The 13,327-nt window shown below is 41.4% G+C and overlaps 1 protein-coding gene across 2 annotated transcripts in view; it reads left to right on the top strand.

Moving 5' to 3' along the window:
* The window catches only part of Dnajc1 (DnaJ heat shock protein family (Hsp40) member C1), a 166,570-nt gene extending 154,211 nt beyond the window's left edge, over positions 1-12,359 (top strand). The window contains exons 10-13 of one of the 2 annotated variants that reach the window (XM_041630837.1): positions 690-764; positions 7,034-7,082; positions 9,398-9,846; positions 12,158-12,359. In XM_041630837.1, the coding sequence (XP_041486771.1) occupies positions 690-764; positions 7,034-7,082; positions 9,398-9,846; positions 12,158-12,226 (642 nt within the window). In that variant the 3' untranslated portion in view covers positions 12,227-12,359. The remainder of the gene's footprint in view (positions 1-689; positions 765-7,033; positions 7,083-9,397; positions 9,847-12,157) is intronic. The other variant, XM_041630838.1, reaches the window with a different exon arrangement.
* Positions 12,360-13,327: the final 968 nt, after the last annotated feature.

Genomic DNA, 13,327 nt, shown 5'->3' with positions numbered 1-13,327 from the left:
TCATGTATTTAGACAGGTGGTTTGGGTTAATGAACTAAGCTCTAGTCTTCATGCAGATGGAATGTTTCTGACCATTCATTTTGGTGTATATGTGTGAATGACCATACCCAACACCTAGAAGACAAAGTACTGACCGGGGACCTTTTGACATAGCAAGTTAGATGTTTTCATTCGGGAATCTACAATAGGGCACCTAACATGTGCCAGGTCTTCAAACATCTAATTAGAAGTGAGAAAGGAACTCTCCTGTCTCAGTTATCAAACTGATATTTGTGTAAAGCATGGTAATACCCTTTACTAAATTTCTTTTAAATACATCCTATAAGATTAAAAGTTCTTCTAGAGTTGTTAAAAGCAAAGATTTAAATTTCCTCTTTAATTATCTTAGCATGCCTTTAGGTCTTCTTTACAATGAGCACACATTTTAATGAGCACAGTAGTAAAATACAACTACCAAAACAATGAGATTTGTTATAATTGCTATAACTTATTATCTAGAGTAAACTTTTTATTTTTTTATTTAGAAACAAACATAACAAACATATATATTTAAGAAGTACTGTCAATTTTTTTTTATTCCTCTTTTCCTTTTGGTTAGCATTTGCACTGAGTTTACATTACATAAATATTTTTAAGTGTGATCAAGGGACAAAAGCTATTATCTAGTAACATATCATTTCTGTGATTAGCTCTTGGAGAACCATAGGAATTCCTTTTCTTCTAAGAGCTCTGCTGGAATATGGATTTCATCTTCTCATTTTAAGGTATTTTGTAAGGAGTGTTATAACTAACCACATTAAAAAACATTCCAAGGTTACTGATATTTTAGACATTATATTTTTTAAATTGCTAAAATAATTTTTAAACATTCTAAAAATACTATTTTAAAGAGCCCCAAACTTTTAATTTGATTGTATAAAGGAAAATAGTATGCTAATTCGTATCTTCTTAAGAGGCAAAGAATGACAGCACAGGCCTTTAATCCAGTCCTCTGGAGACAGAGGCAGGTGGATCCCTGTGAGTTCCAGGACAGCCAGAACTGTTAACACAGAGAAACCCTGTCTCAAAAAACAAAAACAAGCAAGCAAACAAATAAATGTAGTAAAGAACGAAGACTGATAAATGCTGGAGTTTTCCGGAGTGTCACCAGCAGAGCCTCGCAGAATTAATTCTATTCTTAGTTTATAGGAGTAGCATTTTTTTTTAACTTTTGCAGATTTATATTGTGTGTTTTACTGATTTCGTGGAGAGGCTGATTTTATGTCTGCAATACTTTTTAGTATGAAGTAGTTAACTGTGACTTTTTGAGTATGTGTTTGTACACGCTGCATGATGTATTCTGTTTTCACAAAATCAAAAGTACCTTAAATAGTTAATAGAACTAAACTTCCATGGCCTCCCACATGCCATTGTAACTTTTCTCCTGTGTCACTATTTAATTTACTACACAGCTTCACTGTGCATTTCAGTAAGCAGAGAGAGACAGAAACATTCTCTTTTTTAAAAAATGTGGGTATAAAAATTAATTATGAATTATGAAAGTCTGCTCTTTAGCATATGCTTGTCCCCAGCCAGCTTGATTAACTCAAATTAACTTGTTTTTGTTCTGTCACGTGACTCGGTTACCTTTGCTCTGTACTGTGTATGTGACTTCTTCAGAGTCTCCAGGCATCCCTCACATAATCCACGCACCTAGACTTCTTTTCTTTCTCTCTCTCCCTAGAAATCCTACCTATCTCTTCTGCAAACCCACTCTTTATTAAGTCAATCATAACAACACCTCTTCTACAGAGTGTAAACAAATATTCCACAACATTTTCCTCTTTTTGTCTAAATAAAAAGGAAAGGGTGTAACTATAACACAGGAAAAACTATACAATAAGAACAATAATCAGGTAAGAATTACATTTACAATTTTCAGTTCATTTGTATTTGTCAGATTTGGAAAAAGTACTGTATTATCTGTCCTATCTTAGTGAGTCCAAACTTTTATACCGAAAATACTTTTTGTTATAACTTGTATTTTCATCCTAAAAATATCTTTTTAGATAAACAACTTACACTTTTACATTTCTCAACCTTATAAACTGTACATCTCTTATGTGAGTAAACTGGAAGTGCAGGGCAAACAACTTTCAAAACTATAGAAATGATAGAGATAGCTGGCTACCTGGACTGAGGTTCCTCTACAATGTCGGGGCATCCATCTTTGGCCTACAGGCCTAGAATATCTGACTGACTTATGTGAAGCAGGAATTTTGAAGGACTGTCCTATCTTATCTTAGCAAAGTTTGGCAGTCACCTTTTGTGTATCCTTTATTCTATCCTTTCCCTTATACCCCTTTTCCCTTTCAGAAAGAGATCCTTGAATCCCAACTCCCTTGCTTAGTTTCCTCCCTCATCATGACCAGCAACAATTTGCAACCAACCACCCTAAATGATGACAAAAACCACCAACCCCATCTCTTAGGAATGTGGGTGTCATATTTTCTAAGCTGCTTCCCATTGTCTGAAGGCAATGACATTTTTAGGGTACCCTGAGAAAACTGGGGAAAACAAGTCCTGGGAGAGCTGACTGCATCGTTTGTTGTCAGTCTCTGTGTGATCGGAAAGTATAGCGGTCATCTGAAGACCTGGCTGGAGCAGTGAGGCTGGGCCATCTTAGCAGCTTTTAAATTCTAGATGTAGAGTCTTGGGGAAACTGCAACAGATCTAAGCGGCTAAATTACTTAGGCTATTTGTTTTGTCTTTATTAACATCCGATTCTTTTGTTCTGAAAAAATAACCAAATTTTAAAGGTAACATACATATCTGCATTAACACAAGTATGGAATAGGGGTGTGTACAAGGCAGCCAAAGATGATTAGGTCAGCTAGAAGCTAGCTCTACCCTCTGATTCAAGGTAAACTTTATTGGCACAGCAGAGTGGCAATGTGAGCAATTCTGCAACATGAAGACAGCTAACTTTTTTTAAAAAAATAATTTGTGTTTATTCTTTGACAATTTCATACACAAATAATTTGTGTTGGTCATATTGTAGCATTGATTTTTTTAGTTTACTTATTATTTTATATGTATGGGTATTTTGCCCATATATGTCTGTGCACCAGATTCATGGATGCCTGGTCCCCAAGGAATCTAGAAGAGGACAACAGATCCCTTGGGACTGGAGATGGAAAAAGATGTGAGTTGCCATATCGGTACTGGAATTTAACCCAAGTCCTCTGAAGAGCAGCCAGTGTTCTTAACTGCTGCACTGTCTCTCCAGATCCCCAGCAGACTTGTTTCAATGATGCCCAAGAATGACTTGTGAGCCAGACTAAAGTAGCTGAAGTGGTTTCAGCTGGTACCATTCCTTTAGTAGACTGTTAAGTGAAAGTTAATCACACTTTAAAAAGGTCACTTATACTTCTTTTTGGCTTGCAATGTTCATTAGATTTGTTGTGTATTTGATTGTGGAAGAGAAACCATCTCCTCTTACCCTATCCACTGACCTAATCTGGCCGCCGGCCCCAGGTCTGCGCAGCTGCTGTTTGACCTGGCTCCCTTCTAAATGTAGCTTCAGGCTGGCTGCTTCCCTTCCAGTAACAATTGACCTTTTACAGGGAAAGGTGTGAGTGTGGCTGTGCTGGGGTCTGTATGGCTCTTGATTTAGATTGTTAGATTTTAGTAAACGTCCTATTTTTATTCCTCAGTTTAAAAAAGAATCAGTATATTACTTGTCATAATTAAAGTATTAAATTATGCTGTGGATAAGTACAAGCAGTATTTTAGTTTAAAAAATTTTTACATATTTTTTTAACTCAGGTAAACTGTAAGGCCAATTTATTGGGGCTTAAATATTTTAAATGTTAATTACGTGCTTTTGGCATATAATCTTAGTAACCACAAAGGATGCTCAAATTGTAAAAACAACAAAGGAAACAAAAACTGTCTGGCATGTAAAACCACCTTTAATGTGATTATTAACTGCAGGCTTCTAAGTTGAGGTCAGGGAGCTTCAGATTTCTTGCTCCTGAAGTAATATTCTCTTGCCTGAAAGGCTGTAAGCCGACCCTGTTGTTCTGCCAGTCACTAATCTCTCACATTCTGTTTATGATAATAGACCAAGTGGAATTTACTGCTTGTTTAGAAAAGGTCCAGGTAGGCAGCAAAACAAAAGCCAGGTGGCTAGATTTAGCTTTTGTAATTAATGCAAAGAGTAATATAAGACCTGTGTAAGGCACACCACTGAAGAGAGGAGTTCAGACCGTAAGACCCCAGCATCTTGTCACACAACTAGAACTAGCACAGAGAACTGGCACAGAAGATACCTAGTGGGAGAAGTTAAACAGTATTATGCTGGTGGCTTTTTCAAAGTCAAGAAGCCTATGGTTACCAGTAAATTAAAAATATAGTTTTACGTTATTTTAACAACATATTGGTATTATTTTCAGCATCAGCATAGCCCCTGAAGTTGTAAAAATGATGAAGGTTCACCTTTTGATTTCTTCGCTGTGCTGCTAGCCTCCTGCCTTCTCTGTTCTCTGTGTCAAGCTTGTCTTCTCCTCTGTCCTGCCCTTTGCCACCACCCAACCTTCAAACCCACTTCACCTTAGAATGCCTGAGCATCCTTCTTGCTTGATGAGTCACTAGCTCATTTGATCTATAACTTGCAATGACTGCATATTAATATGTAAAATATTAATGTTATTGGATATCATTCACACTTATGTTATCTCATTTGACTAATAACTTTCAGTAATGATATATTAATAAGCAAATATTAATGTTACTAGATAGCATTCACACTTAAGTTAAAAGTTTTTTCTTTTTTCTTTGTTTCTTGGGATTTGTGTTTTTTTGTATGTGTGTTTGTTTTTTAACATAGGGTCTTCCTCTGTAACTTAGGCTGAGCTGGAACTCATCATGTTTTCCAAGCTTGCCACAAACTTGTGGTAGTTATTCTGCTTCAGCCTTCCAAGTAAATGATGAGATTGCAGGCCAATTACTTATCACTCTTTTTGGCATGATGAGAATTCCACTGAGTATTGTATAGTAATTAATGCAGAAGGTTTTTATTTCTTTTTTATTATTTTTTAAGATTTATTTATTATGTATACAACATTCTGCCTCCATGTATGCCCGCTCACCAGAGGAGGGCGACGGATCTTAGTACAGATGGTTGTGAACCACCATGTGGTTGCTGGGAATTGAACTCAGGACCTCTGGAAGAGCAGTCAGTGCTCTTAACCTCTGAGCCATCTCTCCAGCCCCTTTATTTCTTTTTTAATAAGTAAATTTGGCTTTTGGCTGTTAATTTACTGTTAGTTGTTGATACGGGATATACTGGGGTAATTTTTTTCATTTTAATTTTTATGGTTCTAATTTAAGGCAGTTGTTTGGGGCTGTTTTTCTTTTCGTATCCTGAACTGACTTTCTTATTTCACTCAGCCATTTGTGTGTGTGTGTTTTCTTGGAATGCATTTGTGTTCTTTTTCCCACCTAAGCTCTCTCTCTCCAGCTCTATTTGTCTTATTATTTTTAATTATGTCTCTCTGTGTGTACACACACACACTTGTGAAAGCAAGTGCCCCCGAACCAGAAGGGTCAAATCATCCTGGAGTTAAAGTTATATGTTGTGAACCACCTGAGATGAGGGTGCTAGAAATCAAACTCAGATCCTCTGGAAAACAGTACATGCTTTTAATTACTGAGCCATCAATCCAGCCCCCCAGCTCCGATTTTCGTTACTTTTGTTTAGTTATTTGTATATCCTAGATTTTACTCCTCTGATACCTATGAAATTAATAAAGACTTCTTCCCATTCTGTGTGCTTTCTCTTAGCTTGATTGTTTCCATTGTTGGGCAAAATGTCATTTCCAATTGTCGGAATTATTTCCTGAGTGATTACAGTTCTATTTAGAATTCCTTACCTGTATGTGTACTTGAATGATTTCCCACTTTCCTCTAACATTTCAGAGTTTCAAATCCCCTATTAAATTCACTCGGTATATAAATAGCTTTGACACAAGATCTTTTTTTTTTTAAACTTTTTTTTTATTTATTTACTTAACTTTATTATGTTTGTTGGTGTGAAGGTGTCAGATCTCATGGAACTGCATTTTCAGACAGTTGTGAGCTGCCATGTGGGTGCTGGGAATCGAACCCGGGTCCTCTGGAAGAGCAGTCAGTGCTCTTAACCGCTGAGCCATCTCTTCAGCCCCTTGACACAAGATCTTATACTGTAGCTCAGGTTGTCCTTGACCTCACTCTGTAGCCCAGGATGGCCTGAAATGTACAGTCACTCTCATGCCCTGGCCTCCCAAGTACTGGGATTTACAAGTGTAAGCCTCAAAAATGGAAAATACTAGTCCATTTGCACACCTATTTTACAACTGTTTAAAGCTGTCTAGTATAATTCACTGCCACTGAAATTAGGGAAATGATTTGGTTCTGATTCTGCTATAGAGGGGCATTTTAGAACAAGACATTTAATTTCTTGGGCCTTGTTTTCCTTGATAAGTAGACTGGCCTGAAGTGCCATATTTAGTGAGGCGAGGACTGGACCTCACTGGGAGTTGCAAAGGGATAGATAGCTAAAGGACAGATGCACATATAGAAAAGCTGGGATCAGGTACATTGTGCTTGCTTTGAAAGAGCACACCAACTACTCCAACAGTCCAACAACCATAACAACTGAGGATCTCAGCACATTTATTATATATATATATATATATATATATATATATATATATATATACCATCTAAATATGAGTATTTAGATGTTCTCAATAGGAGGTCTCTCTACATGAGCATTCCCTGGCTTTGAATATTCTAGAGGAAGAAGGCTGACAGTTTGGGTACACTCTGATTGCACACACTGCCTATATTTGCGCTCAGGAGTCAACAGTGCACATTCCCAAGGCTTCCTCAGTCTTTTTTGTTTATGACTTCCATGACACTTGTTCCTTCATGTGGCCCTTGCATGAAAATAATCGGTTTCCGAGACATGTGGAAAGTAAGATGTCTTGCTTTTTATATTTTTAAACAGGTGACAACCAAAGCCAAGGAACTGAAGGACTCAATCACCTGCTCCCCGGGTGAGTTCCAACCTTACCATTCTTATTCATATATCCGAGCAACTGAAAGATTAAGTCACTTTCTCCCCAAGTGAGTTAGTATCTACCTTATCACTAATCTGACACAGTTTCTTTGCAATTAATCCCTTTTATAATAATGCCTTTAGATATCAATGATGATAGTTTGCCCAGAGACCTCTCCTGATCCTGTTTCTGTGGTTAGTCATAGACACCAAATCAGTCTGGTCCTGCACACACAGTTAATGCTGAGAATTTGTATTTAATAAGTTTAAAGATTTATAGTGTTCGCATATCTGGGGATCCCAACTCCTCAAAAAGGATGTGCTAGCATTAGGAAAGACTGTAATCAGCTTCCTCTCTCACCGAGTGATTTGTCTGGGCACAGGGACAGAGAGTGGCAGTGGTATTTCACAACTTTCTCCATAGAATGTGGTGTGGGAGAGCTGCTGCAGTCAGAGGGAGAGACTGCCATGATCTTCGTGGGACCTGCTGTCTGCCTCCTGAGCAGCTGCATGGTTCTCTAGGCATGACCATACCCAGCTGTCCTCTGAAAAGAATTGGGAAACTGTTCTCCAGAGTGAAGCATACAAAGTAGTTCTTTTAACCACAGTTCTTTGGAGACAAGCCTCTGTTACTACAAATTGACAGCCTGTCTGGGTTAAATGAGACCCTGCGTTTGAGAAAATGTGTTTGTGTGTCTGTGTTTGTGCATGTGAGCACCTTGAGCATGAATAAATGGGACAAAATTGCAATCCCAGTAGCCTTTGTATAGTTCTTGGGTAGAGTTGGTCCACTCAATAAAACAGTATGCTGCTGGTCGCCATTGTCTGCTTGCAGACTGACATACAGACACACACACACACATATGTCTGGCATACAGACATGTATATCATACATATGATAATATTTTTACCTTTTTCTTTATATTGATTTTTTTCCTTTGGTATGTTTCATAACTAAATGGCATTATTGATTGGTACATGGATATAGACCATGAATTAAAGTAAGTTTATTTTTAAGGCTTACCTACATCTGACAAACTGTCCTCCAGAAAGGCTAAATGCACTCTAATGTCGTAACCAGTACCACAATTAGCTTTTGTAATGAAAGCTTGGGGCTGGGAAGACGGCTCAGCTGTAAAGTGCTTACCTCACAACCTGAGTTCCATCCTTTACACCATGTGACAAAGCGAGGTACAGCATCATGTGCCTGTAGTCCCACTGCTAGGAAGGGGAAGACAAGAGGACCCCTGGGCTTGCCGACAGGCCATTCTAGCTGAACTGGTGAGCTCCGGGTCCAGAAAAAGAAGAAAATGAGATTCTAGAGGAAGACACTTGGTGATGACCTGTAGTCTCCACATCCATAGGCACGTGTGCAAGCATCCATACATACACATGCCCACAAAAATAAAATAACTGAAGCTTAAATTAAGTAGAATTAAATGAGATTTTAAAAAGGTTTCTTAGAGACATACAAAGTGGGTCATAGTGCTGCAGAACATCATATGAGAGCCCCTGTTGCCAGTGCCAGTGTTCCAGTGCACACTGTTGTGGGTTGCTCTGCCTCTCATCCTTGCCAGTTTAATCACTGAGGTTCACAACTTGTTCCCATTTATGTGTTTCTATTTGGCTGTCTTCCTTTGTAAGGTAAAAGGTTTAACCTTTTAGTAATATCCTTTCACCTTGAAGCCAGAGCCACATGCCTTCAGAAAGAGGCAGGTGGACTTCTGGGTTCCAGGACGGTCAGGACTACCCAGAGAAACATGTCTCAAAAATAAAATAAGGTCAATTCACCTTGGGCTGGGTGATGGCTTAGCAGGTATAGACATTTGCCACCAGGCCTGCGACCCACATGGTGGAAGGAATGAACCAAGTCCCACGAGGTGTGCTCCTGGCCTCCATCAACACACAGTAAATAAAAAGTAGTGAGAGTTGCTAGAATGCTGTGTCTGTATGCTCACCTACAGGGGAGGCACAGCGCAAATAATTACACTAATAGAACTAATGAAACCTAGATTGTAGAAATGAGTATCAGGTTTCCTTCTCTAGAAAGTCCTGTTCTTTGATCAGAGCTGAATATATATACCCTTAATTCCTCAGAGCACTGACAAGGACAAAGACAAGGAATCAAACTAGGTCTAACTCCCATCTCTGCCGCTTTCTTCCCTCGTGTGTAAGATTGGGGTGAATAGTGTAAAAGGTAAAGCAAGCAATGTGTGTAAAATGTGGGGCACATTGGCGTATAAGTGGTAGACACTGCTGGTCGCCTGAGTTCACCATGGCCTGTTTTTCCTGTGTTCCGTGGCCCTTTCCTAGGAATGGTCAGGCTCTCTGAACTGAAGTCGAACGTGCAGAATTCCAGGCCCATCAAGGTAGCCACAGCCTTGCCAGATGATATCATCACCCAGCGGGAGGACTCGGCAGGGGCCATGGAGGATGAGGGACCAGAGACTGCAGAGGGTGAGCAGGAGACTGTGGCTACAGAAGTCCGGCCTCGGAGGCGGAAGTCAGCCAAAATGGCTGAGGTAGTAACCAGAGTGGAGCCAGAGGAGAAGATGAGAGGAAAGAGGCAAAAAGACTTTGATATATCAGAACAAAACGAATCCAGTGACGAAGAGAACCAGAGAAGAGAAAGAACCCGTGCTGCAGAGGAGACATGGACTCAGAGTCAGCAGAAACTTCTGGAACTGGCCTTACAGCAATACCCAAAAGGAGCCTCTGACCGCTGGGACAAAATAGCCAAATGTGTGCCATCTAAGAGTAAGGTGGGTAACAAGGGACTCCCCTCTGAAGTGGCTGTACCCATACTTGCTCTCCTGCTTACACCCATCCTCTCCGTGCCCCGCTGGCTGCAGGACTTGTGTTTCAGTTGTCTTCAACCTCTGTTCTTGGGAATTTGCACACTGCTGAGGCAGAAATGGGGTCAGGGTGCTATCCTTTCCTCTCAAAGAAATGCCACCTGTAAAATAGATCCAGACTGGCCAGATGGCTCGGTGGACAAGGGTGCTTGCCTACAAGCCTGATAACCGGGTCAGTCCCTAGCATGCACATCGTGGAAAGAATGAACCAACTCCCTCAAGTTATCCCAACTTCCACATTCGTGCTCTAGCCACATATGCACAAATCTGCATATATGTACACACAAACAAAATAAATGTAATGTATATTCTATTACATATATGTAATATAGGATGTGTGTGTGTATATGTACACACAAACATAGATTTATTTATTTATTTTTAAACATAAACTCCCCACTGTAACCTGATAGCCTACTGAAACGTTGATTCTGCTCAGGAAGGACAGTCTGAGTGGAACAGAGCTGGCAAAGGATTGACGCTGCACAGAAGGCAGCATGGGGTTCTCTGGCCCTGTGACTAGTCTAACCCAAAGGGCGAGTAGGGCCAACCCCTACACTGTTGTGGTAACTCTCAGTCCTGCAGCATCAAGAATTTGGAGTCTGTGGTGGCACCTCCCCACCCAAAGGCTGGTGTTGAAGTGGGGTTGCTGTACTTGTCTCTTACACTCAACTGACTCTTGGAACTTAGACCATTTATAACTGGCTATTGCTCTAAGCAGCTGCTAATACGTCCCTTCTCAAATACAAGCAGAAGAGTCCTGCCGAGAGCCACGCTTGGCTTCCCTCTCGTTCACGGAGCTCCTGGATCTTCCCAAAGCCAGCCTTTCTCCCCAGCACAGCTTCCTTGCAGGCTGTGCTCAGGTGTGAGGCACAGGGAGCACAGAGAAATCAAAAGTAGCCTCTGGGCACATGGATGCTCATTTACATACTTATTTTTTTTAATTGAAATTCTATGTTGGAAAACCTAGCTTGTGGCCATGCATGTCCCTGCATGCGTCAGTGTAGTTGTCTGTCACCCACTTTATGATGATGAAGCTGATCTCTGGGAAGGAGAATAAACCATTAGCAGTTGATCTCTTTAGGAAGCACAAATTCTCCCGGTCTCTCTAGTCAGTTTCCAGAAGTAATTGTTTCACTGAGTTTCTCCAACTTCTATCATACTCAGCCATTTACATGTGTGATAAATTGAATTTTGCTCAAAATGAAAGCACCAGAAGGGGATTGGAACCTTCCTGTTTCCACGAGAGAGGAGCAGGGCCGCAGAGTCCCACAGGCGTCGCATATGGTCTAATGCTTCAGGTGCTGCCCACTGACCCTCTGCTGCCAGCCTGACTGATGGGAGCTCAGGTCCTGTCAGGAGATGCTTTGCCACCTGCGTGCTCAGAGCTCAGGACACCAACACTGTGCTGTTCAGGGTGAATGCCAAGGCTGGCACAGCTATGCTCATGCTTTAACGGCGTGGGTGGGGAGTGTTGGGATGTAGGGAGGCACTCCCTAAAAGAGGCTAGTCCAACACTGCTGCCCTGAAATCCAAAAGAATGGCCACGCATCCCGTCTCAGGCACCAGATTAAGGACCCTGTTTAGAACAGCCATCATTTGCCCCGGATCCCGAGTTAACATGCTTGCAATAGCATGACATTAGTATTATTGAAACCAGCAGAATGGCTTCTGAAATACACACAGTGCCCACCTAAGGATAGTGAGACCCTTTCCACCGTCTTGTCTGTGCTTAGTTCCATGCAAGGGATGGCAGCCATAAGAGTTCTGAGGTTGCCATCTGTAGCCTGTTGGCTTGGGTGTCAGGTGGGAATGGGGAGAGTGTGAGGAAGACTTGGTCATCTTTTGTGCTAGGGAAGTTCCACATTTCTTGTTATCTCTGAAATGAGATATGCTTAGGTAGTGGGTGCTACCGTGCTGGGAGCAGGTCCCAAGCTGAGGTGGGGATGAAGGCACTGTCATCGAAACAGCGCCCAACTATCACCCCATGCTCAGCACCGTCACCTTGGTCAGCCTTACAGCAGATCTTCTCAGCCAAGGTCTGCCTGGGGCCAGCTAGGCTTTCCCAGGATGATCCAGAAGGTTCCAAATGAAATGAATACAAGACTTCGTCATTAGGACTGGGCACTAGCCAGCAATTAGGTCACAGTGAACTGACCACACCAGAGATACTGACCCATGGAAGTAACTGTTATCACCTCTTTTTTTCTTCCTACAGGAAGACTGTATTGCTAGATACAAGCTGCTGGTTGAACTGGTCCAAAAGAAAAAACAAGCTAAAAGCTGAAGCTTCTGGAAGATGATTTTTCACCGTCATTTTCCAAATGAGTACTTCAGAAATCTCATGCAGAAATTTGCGTTTTGTACCTCAGTATTTCTAAACGTCATGTGCCTTAGTTTAAAAAAAAAAATCAATCAGTCCTAGATGCCGTGTGGTGCTGTTTCCAGCCTTGTGTCTCGGGGAAGGGTAGGTCATTCTGCAGTTTAACTTGCTCTCACTGCAGAGTTTACTTCGCTGAAGATTGCAGTGTTCTAGCTCTCTTCTGCCGTTTCTCTGAGGGGCAGATCGATCTCTCTCTCTCCCTCTCTCCCTCTCGCCCTTTCTCCCTCTCTCTCTCTTTCTCCCCTTCCCCCAACAAACTTCCTTCCCATGTTTAAAAAAAAAAGTGTTCTACTGCCAGGCAGACAGGGAGCCTGTGAATGAACTAACATGGAGGAATTCCAAACTAATATGTTCTCTTAATAATGTAACTGAAGTAGTTGCTTGAGGTGCTGTACACCAGAACTCAGGAGGCAGAGGCAGGAGGACCCCTGTGAATTTCAGGCCACCTTTGTCTACATAGTGAGTTCCAGAACAGCCAGAGCTACACAGTGAGACCCTGTCTCAAAAAACAAAATTAATTCACTGTTAGGACTGAGCAGTGAGACAAGGTAACTTATAGATTTATACCAGCCTGACCTCAAGCTGGCTGACAGACAACAGTGAGAGACCATCTTAACTGGCTCAGAAAAATGTCTGAGTTAACAAGAGCATGTGCTAAGACAGTCTGCAGAGAGTTATTCCTAGAGCACTTGTACAAGGTTTCGGGGAGCCGAGAAGAGGGTCCAGTTTCTCAGTCGGATAGGTTACGCTCTGCCGTCCAGTTATCTCTTGAGCCTTCTTGCTTGTGGAACTGTCACATCTGCTGAGCATGCTGGGACATGCAGCAGCCTAACCTGGAAAGCAGGGAGGGCCCCAGGACACATGTGGAGGGAAATGATTTGATGTCTGTAGACATGTCCTTTTCTGTAAGGATTGAGATGTGGTGGCAGAGGTGACCTCTGCCCTGTAAGTGTCCACACTGAGGACGTGGAGCTAGGTAGACCCTTCCCTTCCTTGAGCTCAGAC

Source organism: Microtus oregoni, unplaced genomic scaffold (assembly GCF_018167655.1).
Source record: "Microtus oregoni isolate MIOR12 unplaced genomic scaffold, Mior012 000035F_ref0000213, whole genome shotgun sequence".
Classification (NCBI taxonomy): Eukaryota; Metazoa; Chordata; class Mammalia; order Rodentia; family Cricetidae; genus Microtus; species Microtus oregoni.
This window is presented reverse-complemented; position numbering and strand designations above follow the sequence as displayed.